General features: G+C 61.1%; 1 protein-coding gene across 1 annotated transcript; it reads left to right on the forward strand.

Annotated features, from left to right (window-relative positions):
- Nucleotides 1–338: 338 nt before the first annotated feature.
- Nucleotides 339–8,417, forward strand: BHLHE23 (basic helix-loop-helix family member e23). The gene is made up of 6 exons (XM_045443812.1): nucleotides 339–420; nucleotides 1,047–1,216; nucleotides 1,554–1,658; nucleotides 2,006–2,062; nucleotides 5,194–7,255; nucleotides 8,005–8,417. The coding sequence occupies exons 1-5, from the start codon at nucleotides 339–341 to the stop codon at nucleotides 6,238–6,240; spliced, it is 1,461 nt and encodes a 486-aa protein (XP_045299768.1). The 3' UTR covers nucleotides 6,241–7,255; nucleotides 8,005–8,417.
- The last annotated feature ends 780 nt before the right edge of the window (nucleotides 8,418–9,197 follow it).

Genomic DNA, 9,197 nt, shown 5'->3' on the forward strand with positions numbered 1-9,197 from the left:
TCTGCGAAGCTTCTAACAACACCTAGACCAAAAACAGCTTCTTGGGGGCGCCTGGGCGGCTCAGTCGGTTGAGGGTCCCACTCTCGATTTCGGCCCAGGTCATGACCTCACGGTTCATGGGACCAAGCCCGATGGGATCCCCATGGGATCGAGCACTGGCAGTGCAGGGCCCGCTTGGAATTCTCTCTCTCTCCCTCCCTCTCTGCCCCTTCCCCTCTCGTGCTTGCTCTCTAAATAAACAAACATTTTTTAAAAAACAGCTTCTTGTAAGCAGACCAGGACCAGTCCATCCACCTGCCCCAAGAAGAGTGTGGTGACACAGGGCAGAGGTGGGTCAGATGCCGACCACCACCCTGGGCACTGTGGCACAGACTCTGGGGGCTTTGAGGGCGTGCACTAAGCGCTGCCTAGAGGCACCTGGTAAGGGGTACACAGAGACATGTGTCACCCTAAAATGAGCTAAGCGGCACTCTCCTCCATCACCAGAGACCCGGAAAGACAACGGGGGCGGGGGGCAGAGTCCCGCCTGAAATCCCAGAGGAACCACCCGGCCTCCTCCCTGCTGGGCGAGCCGGAGGTGGTCCTGGCTGCCCCTAGGGACCTTGTCCCCGGGGAACCATCCACGCAAAACCGCAAAGAGTTGCAACCTCGTTGCAACTAGAGCGATATCACAGAAACGAAGCCCAACCGGAAAGCGGGTGCAGAGATGTGCAAGAAAATCAATAAAAGCATTCAGAGGTTTGAAATAAATGCTTGTTAGGCACCTTTCAGAGAACCTCTGTGAGTGAACGCCCCACGTCCCCACACCGGCCACCGTGGCCTCCTGTTTGTTAGTGGTGTTTGACACGAAACGGTTGAAACGTCACGGGTGGTGTAGGAATGAGAAGGATGCTCTGCGCTAGGAGACGGGAACCCTACCGCGCAGGGCTCATTCCCAGCACTGACTGGTGGATTCTTCCGCCCCTGAGGCTGGGAATCCCCCAGAAGTTCCACGCGGTGTGTCCACGGCCTCTCCTTGTCCTGTCTCGACGCCCCTCCATTTGCAGATGAGGAAGTGTGGCTTGCCCGAGGCCACGCAGCAGCGAGCTCTGGGGACCCCAGCGCTGTGTTCCCTGCTGCTCCCCTGCCCCAGCCTGCCTGCCTGGCCCCCCAGGTGACTGTGTTCCACGTGGGCCCCCACCTGCCCCACCGGCCCCCCTTCCCCAAGACCCAACAAGTACAGATGCAGGGGCAGCCGGCGCCATCCACCGGGGGCTGTGGCATCCGACTGTCCCCGCCTGGCTGCGGCAGAAAGGCCGGCCGCATGCAGGGACCGTGCCTGCGTGACCCAGAGTGGCTACCCGGAGGGCGGAGGAACCACTGTTCAGAACAGCCTTCAGTTGCAAACACAGTCCCACTTTACTGATGCGGAGACAGGCCCAGGGAGGCTGCGGAGCTACCCGTAAGCGGTGGAGTCCGTGCAGCCCTACCTCACCCCATGCTGCCCCTGCCTGCAAGGGTGAAGGGCCCAGAGCTGGGGAGACCTGGGCCACGGGACAGATCTGCTTCATCAGGCTGTGTACACCAGGGCCAGCCTCGAGCCACCAAACCCCGGGACCATGAACCCAGTGACCAGCATGACAGACAACAGGAACCTGGGAAGCAGCCTCCTGCGGCCGGTGAGCAGGTGCCCAGAGGGCGGGAGAGCAGGCATCCCCCTGGCCCTGAACTCCGAGGAGGCCCGGAGCCCAGCGGGTGGGGCGCAATCTCCTGGGAGGCCAGCAGGTGGCAGCGTCTGACCAAAAAACGGTGCCTCTCCGCGCTCTTCGCCGGGATTCGAAGCTGCTTTTCTGTCTGTGGGGGATGGGCCCCCCACGAAGGCTGTTTTAGGGTCCTGGGCTCCAGATGTGGGCCCATCCCTGCCTCCGGTCCTTCTCCGAGCCGTTGAAGGTGCTTGGTTACGGGGCCATTTAGAAAATGGCCGTGGCCTGAGGTTTAGACATCCCAACTTCCATGCCCACCACAGACCAGGGTGCCCGTCCCCGGCTGCGACGTGGACGCCGGCTTTAACCTAACCTCCCGGGTGACGCTGACCTGCAGCCGTGGCTGGGACTCTGCTCCAGGCCTTTTTTTTTTTAAGGTTAAATCTTTTATTTCCATTTTTTAAAGTTTTTATTTTTATTTTTTATATATTTTTTTTTATTTATTTTTGGGACAGAGAGAGACAGAGCACGAACGGGGGAGGAGCAGAGAGAGAGGGAGACACAGAATCGGAAACAGGCTCCAGGCTCTGAGCCATCAGCCCAGAGCCCGACGCGGGGCTCGAACTCACGGACCCCGAGATCGTGACCTGGCTGAAGTCGGACGCTTAACCGACTGCGCCACCCAGGCGCCCCTTAAAGTTTTTATTTTAATCACGCGGTGCTCATCACGATCCCAAGTGCTCCCCTTAAGCCCCGCCCCCCGCCCCCCCCTCTGGTGGCCGTGGGTGTTCTCGGCACTGAGGAGTCTGTTTCTGGGCTTGTCTCTCGCTCTTTCCTTTCCCTTCTCTTGTTTGTTTCTTAGATTCCGCATGTGAGTAAAATCATAGGGTCTTTGTTTTTGACTTATTTTGCTCAAGCGTATTTCCAGATCCATCCACGTCGTGGCAAATGGCAAGATTCCATTCTTCTTGGTGGCTGAATAATATTCCGTTGCCTGTCTGTCTCCACCTCTATCTCTATGCGTCTGTATGGAGAGAGAGAGAGAGAGAGAGAGAGAGAGAGAGAGATCCAGGCCATGACTGGAAAGCCAACCTCACCATACCTGCACAGTTACTATGTCGGTCACCATGGTATTCTGCTGACACACCCCTCAGTGATTCAAATGCCCCCACTGGGTCCGTAGCATACCGTCCCCTCAACCCCATCACCTCCAGTCGGTCCTGAGCCCCAGAGGCAGGACATCGTCTGATGCACTTTTCCTCAGGGCCCCTGTGGACTTGGCCCACCTCTCTGTGTCCCCTGTCACCCCCTCTCCCCTGCAGCTCTGCCAGGCCTGGAGGGACCTCCAGGAGGAAGTGTCCCCAGCCCCCAGAGCACAGTGGCCTGTAGAGAACGCTTCCCTGAGCACAATGGCTGCTGCTGTCCTCCAACATGCCACACTCCTTCTGACAGCCCGGATGCCCCCGCCCCCAGCCCCCTGGTCTAATTAACAGCCACTCACCCTTCAGACCACGGCCTGAACACCACGGCTTCCTGTCCACACAAGGCTGTCCCCAGAGCTGGCCTGTGACTGACCTCAGCCCAGGCCCCTCTCAGAAAGGCCTCACCCTGACCCTTCTCGTCCTTGCCAAAGACAGGGCCCACCTTCGCTCTGGGCCCAGAGACGCTGTGGGGGACACCTGCCCTCCTGAACGCACAGCGAGGGCAACCACGAGGCCCCAGCACAGGCAGGTGCCTCAGCCTGTGTGTAGCTCCTCTCCACTCATTTCCATGCGGGGCCCGGAGCAAGGACGCCCTGAGGTTTTCCACGATGGCCTACCCCTAGGTTCCTGCCCTCAAACACCAGCACAGAGCATAGAAGCCCTTGAGAGCCAGGATCCCAGTCACTGCTGGATTTCCAGAACCTTCCAGACAGCAAATGGCTCTTAGCCATTCACTCCACAGCACCTACTCACCTCCCTGAGGACTCAACACCACACGCACCATTTCTGTTACTCTCTCCTTGAAGGAACCTGGAGAGCAGAGACACTAAGCCACTTTGCCAAGGTCTCGTGCTGGAGGCCAGGGTGACACTTGTCTCTGGGCTGAGCCAGAAGCAAGCCTTCCCACCAGCTCCCGGGCCTCCAGGCAGCTTCCCACCCGGAGAAAGTCTGGGGTCCTGGCCTCCACCCCTCACTGGAAGAACCAAAAAGCTGGGTGCTGAGGCTGGCAGGACCTCCACCCACCGGGGCCGGATCCGAGAGGCAGCAGCAGCCCGGAGACTCCAGGGGAAGCCCCAGAAGCCAGTGTGCACTCAACACCTGGGTGGTTTTCCGTCCAAGAACGCGAAGGAAAGTTAGCTGGTGGTGCGCTGGCCATGCGTGGATATCATTCCCTCAGCATACTCTGCAAACAGGGACCCAGGGTTTGAGGAAGGAACCATGGCGCCCTCAGCTCCTTCCCCTGCCCCGTCTGAGCCGTTCTGGGCTTTTCCAACCTGTGTTAGAAACTCCATGGTTACTCCCATCGTCTCAGACCTTCCGAGAGCTCTGGCACTAGTCCCCAAGGCCTCCCCTCCGCCTCCAGAACTTTTCCTGGTGGGGGCTCCCAGCTCGGCCCGCCCCTCACACGGAGGAAGCTGAGCCCAGTGACCAGCACAGCCCCCACCCCCCTGCAGGCTCTGGGAGAATTGCAGAATAGGACCTCATACATCGCAGCACCCCCCCACCCTGGGCCCCCAGGCAAAGATCGGGTCTGGCGCCCACCTGGGGATGCCACCTTAGTGTCCCCGGGGCGGGGAGTGTTGGCCAGAATTACGACTCCTCCCACCTCCACCCCCAGTGTCTCACTGGCCACCCTCCCCAACTCCACCACGGAGGTCACACCCTGGCAAGGACAAATGGGAAAACCTCTCTGCCCCTGGACAAGTGTGAGACACCCTCACACCTGAATTACCAGAAAATTGAAACAAGACGTTTATCCTAAGTAAGTTTTGTCCTCAAAGTCCAATCCCTGCTTTAAGCCACTATGACTTGGGGGAGTGTGGAAAGGGAGGCACTCATCCGGGGAAAGTGCGCGGGGACCACAGGCCCAGGGACTTCCCGATGGCGCCACAGGGCGGGCAGCGGAGTGAGCGGTGCGCAAACTCGGTTACGCGGCTGTACGTGGGCTCCGTGGGGCACTTACCCGGGCTGCACGCCCAAGACCCCGGAGGAGGCCCCAGGCCAGGGCTCCGCACCTGCTCCGGCGGGGGGGGGGGGGGGGCAGGTGTCCGGGGAGGGGGAGGGGCCAGGTGGCCGGGGGGGGGGGGGGGGGGAGGGGCCAGGTGTCCGGGGCTGTGCTGCGCGCTCCCCGCTCCCACCCCTGCGCGACGCCGGAGCCGGCTCCTGCCAGAAGAACCGGGGACAAGACGGGCTGAGGCAGGTGCCCGCGTCAGACGCGGGCGTCGTGCGGCCGCAGCCCCCGGGGAGGCAGGAATCGGCCGGAGACGCGGAGATGCAGGTAAAGCCGCCGCCAGCCCATCTCCACGCAGACCTCCAGCTGCCTGCATCCAGCGGTCCCCGCCCCGGCCGTCGGTAGGCGCCGCCGGTGGAGCCAGGCGGTCACCAAGTCCCCTCTGATTGGATGGCCGCGAAGTCCCAGCAGCCGCCTCCGCACCTTAAAACGGGAGCCGAGAGCGCGTGGGAGCTCCAGCCCGCCCCGCCCGGCCCTGCACGCGGCGGCGAGGGGTGGGGGGAGGAGGAGGGCGGGAGGGAGCGAGGAGGAAGGACGAGGAGGACGGAGAGACGAGGCGCCCAGGAGGCGGGGCCCGGGCGGCCGGAGAGGCTCCGGGACCGACCCACCGACCGCCGCCGACGACAGCCGGACCGACGCGCGAGCCCGGAGCTGCACCGGCCGCGCGGCCATGGCCGAGCTCAAGTCGCTGTCGGGGGACGCGTACCTGGCGCTGAGCCACGGCTACGCGGCGGCCACGGCCGGCCTGGCCTACGGGGCGGCGCGGGGGCCCGAGGCGGCCCGCGGCTACGGCGCGCCGGGCCCTGGCGGCGACCTCCCCGCGGCGCCCGCGCCCCACGCCCCGGCGGCGGCCGAGAGCAGCGGCGAGCAGAGCGACGACGACGACGCCTTCGAGCAGCGGCGGCGGCGGCGGCGGCGGGGGCCCGGGGGCGCGGGGGACGGGCGGCGGCGGCCTCGGGAGCAGCGCTCGCTGCGGCTGAGCATCAACGCGCGCGAGCGGCGGCGGATGCACGACCTGAACGACGCGCTGGACGGGCTGCGCGCCGTCATCCCCTACGCGCACAGCCCGTCCGTGCGCAAGCTCTCCAAGATCGCCACGCTGCTGCTCGCCAAGAACTACATCCTCATGCAGGCGCAGGCCCTGGACGAGATGCGGCGCCTCGTGGCCTACCTCAACCAGGGCCAGGGCCTGGCGGGCCCCGTGGCCGCTGCGCCCCTGACGCCCTTCGGCCAGGCGGCTGTGTTCCCCTTCTCTGCGGGCGCCCCGCTGCCCTGCCCGGACAAGTGCACCGCCTTCTCCGGGACGCCCTCGGCGCTTTGCAAACACTGTAACGAGAAGCCGTGAGGGCCCCGAGCCGCCCCCACTCCCGCACGCGTCTCACATTTTACCTTGCCACCCCACCCCCCCCACCCCGCGACCGTGTCACCCTGCCCCGACCGGCCCCCACCCACCGGAAGAAGGCGCCCGAAGTCGCTTCCAGCCTGTGCGCGCGGAACCGTGTAGGGCCGCGAGCTCAGAGCACGTCTGGGCGCGGTGGAGAGCGGAACACGGGAATCCGCGCCCCCCGAGCCCTCGGTGCGTGCCCCGGGCAATCTCCTGACTTCCGGCTCCAAGCCCGGGACGGGACGGCGGACCTGCCCTGCTTGGCCGGGCATCGCCACGCACCCTGAAAAGAAAACCAGGACTGCGGCTGGAGCGGGGACCGGCGGCGTGACCCCGGGGGAGCGGGCCTGCTGGGCGCCAGCCCGGTTCTCACCGAGCGCGGGGACAGAGCTTAGCCCCGCCGGGCGCGTCCTCCGCCCAAGTCGTCTGCTCCCGCCGGACTGCAGACCGCGGGGCCCGCTCCTGGTGGGCGTGTTCCCGAGGCCGCGTGGCGCCTGCGCCGGGTACCTCGGGTCTCGGAGGCTCCGCGACCCCGTCGCGACCCGACCCAGCCCCAACTGGCGTTTGGAAGGAGCTGCCCTAAGAAGACCCCTGGCTGGCAGCTTCGGGGCCCCCTCGAGTCCCAGTGTGTTACGTTTAGTTCCCCGCCTGCCTAGAGGCGCGCACCTCTAGAGGTGAGCCGACACCGGCTGTCTCCAAGTCTGCGGGATTTGTGCCCCCAAACAGCCCCCTGGGCTCCCCGGCCACCGCCGCTGACGCCAGCTCGTCCCCGCCGGGGTGCAGCCCTCGTGGAGTTGGATGGAGACCACGGGGCGCCCTCTCCGCTTGCAGGCAGCCGCGTGGAGGACAGTCCTCAGTGCCCACGACCACGCTTGGCCTGGGGTGTCAGGGAAGGGCCTGGTCTAGCTCCGGTGACCGGCAAAGCCCCCTCCGCACCAACCCCCACGCGTTTCCAGGGGAGGAGGCCGGGGCATGGGTGAGTAAGCTGGTGCCAGGGGCTACCTGACCTGTGGAAAGGTGTGGGGGGGGTCTGTCTCTGGGATGTCAGGGGCACGGGGCAGAATTCTGCCACTACAGGGGTCCCCGCACCCGCAGCCCGCCAGCCACCCTGCAGTCCGGCTGTCGGCTCCCTGTTCACCCCAGCCGCTCTGCTGCCACATCCAGCTTTATTAACCCAATTTCCTTGGCTGTCCTTAATGCTATGCTAATGAGGTGAGGACGGGGCCCTACAAAGCCGCCTGTCTAAAGCATTTAACTTTAATTAATACATTTCAAAAGGCCCTTTTGTATTTGCAAAATGAAGTGTGCGATTAAGCCTTATTCATAAAGACATACGCTTAATACTGGTTTTTGCTAATTTCCATATTTATTTCTTCACTGTCTTTTCTTCTCCCTAACCCACAACTTTGTCAGTTTTGCACATTCAAAAAGGGGAGTCTTAGAAACTATGTTTCAAATCCCTTTTAGGTTAGGGAAGGAGGGCGGGACAGCACCAGTGAGAGCCACTTACCCGCAGGGTCATTTCAAGCCGATGGTAAATGGACTCTATAAATCCCTTACCCTAATCTGAAACAGAGTTGCTGATTCTGGTTAAAACCAGACATGTTTAGGACGTTTCTATTCAGAATAAAGTATTTGATTTCAAGATTTTGTTTTAAATATGATTACATTTTAATATCAAATTAATTATGTTCATTTGTGACGGAACTCAAATTCAACTTTCAGATAATTGTATCAACCTGGGCCACATGCTTCTAAATCACAGAGTCTAAAAAGTCCCTGAGATGCAGACAGCCATCTGTAAGCTGTCACTCAGCGAATATATGAAATACTGAGGAGAAGGTGAGGGAAAAAAAAACCTCTCTGCCCCATCTTGGATGAAAAACAATTTTTTAAAAGGACCATTTCAGTAATGAGTTCTTCCAATTACTTGGTTTCCAAAAAAATTAAATTAAATGGGTTCTTTTAGATGCAAAAGCTGTGTATCTACTCTTCTGGAAAACGTCAGCCTGCCTCTCACTGGGGTGGAGTGGAGTCATTTTTCAGAGCGAAATTAGGTTGGATTCTCAGCAACGCTGATGAAGCAACCTGGTGTATCAGATGCATGTCATTTCATACCCCCTTTCTTTTTTTTTAATGTTTATTTATTTTTGAGAGAGAGAGAGAGAGCAGGGGAGGGTCAGAGAGAGCGGGAGACACAGAATCGGAAGCAGGCTCCAGGCTCCGAGCTGTCAGCACAGAGCCCGACGTGGGGCTCGAACCCATGAACCGTGAGATCACGACCTGAGCCGAAGTCCGACACTCAGGTGACTGAGCTCCCCAGACCTCCCCGCTCTGAGACAGCCTGGACGCTGGAAGAACTCCCAGCACGGCCCGGGTGCCCCACATACGGGGCCCCAGGGTCTCTGCCCGTTGGCCAGCCCACCACCCTCTGGAAACGTGGGCGGGGGCTCTGGCCGTCTTCTCCCAAGGGCTGCGTCCCCACGCGGAGTCACTGTGGGTGACCTCCCAGAGGTTTCGTGACCTGACCACCAGCGCGGTCACTTCCTCAGCCCTGGGGAGGACTGAAATAGGAAGCAGCCTTTTTCCCAGAGGCTCACGCTTAGATCCGCCTCAGGGTGAGGGGAGACGTACATGCTGTGATGTGGGGCGAGGGACTGTCCCTTTAAACCCCAGCAGCCCCGCTCAGAACCGGCCATGCGGGAAACTGTAGCTTTTCTAGTGGCTACCTAAAAAGAGCCAATAGATGAAATTAACTCTAATGACTTTTACGTGCCCCAGGGTATGCAAAACAGTATCATTTCAATGTGAAATCAGTGTTTTAAATTATTAGGGGGGTATTTCACGCTCCTTCTTTTTTGTACTAAGTCTCCAGAATCCAGTGTGTCTGAATTCAGACCAGCCTCATTTCGAGTACT

This window comes from Leopardus geoffroyi, chromosome A3 (genome assembly GCF_018350155.1).
Source record: "Leopardus geoffroyi isolate Oge1 chromosome A3, O.geoffroyi_Oge1_pat1.0, whole genome shotgun sequence".
Classification (NCBI taxonomy): Eukaryota; Metazoa; Chordata; class Mammalia; order Carnivora; family Felidae; genus Leopardus; species Leopardus geoffroyi.

Excerpts from the sequence above, each read along its gene's own strand:
- BHLHE23 (XM_045443812.1), top strand. The coding sequence starts at position 339 with ATGCCGACCACCACCCTGGGCACTGTGGCACAGACTCTGGGGGCTTTG. Across the intron at positions 421-1,046 it reads GCGCTGCCTAGAGGCACCTG|ATGAGGAAGTGTGGCTTGCC; the intron begins GTAAGGGGTACA and ends CTCCATTTGCAG. Across the intron at positions 1,217-1,553 it reads CCTTCCCCAAGACCCAACAA|GCTGTGTACACCAGGGCCAG; the intron begins GTACAGATGCAG and ends CTGCTTCATCAG.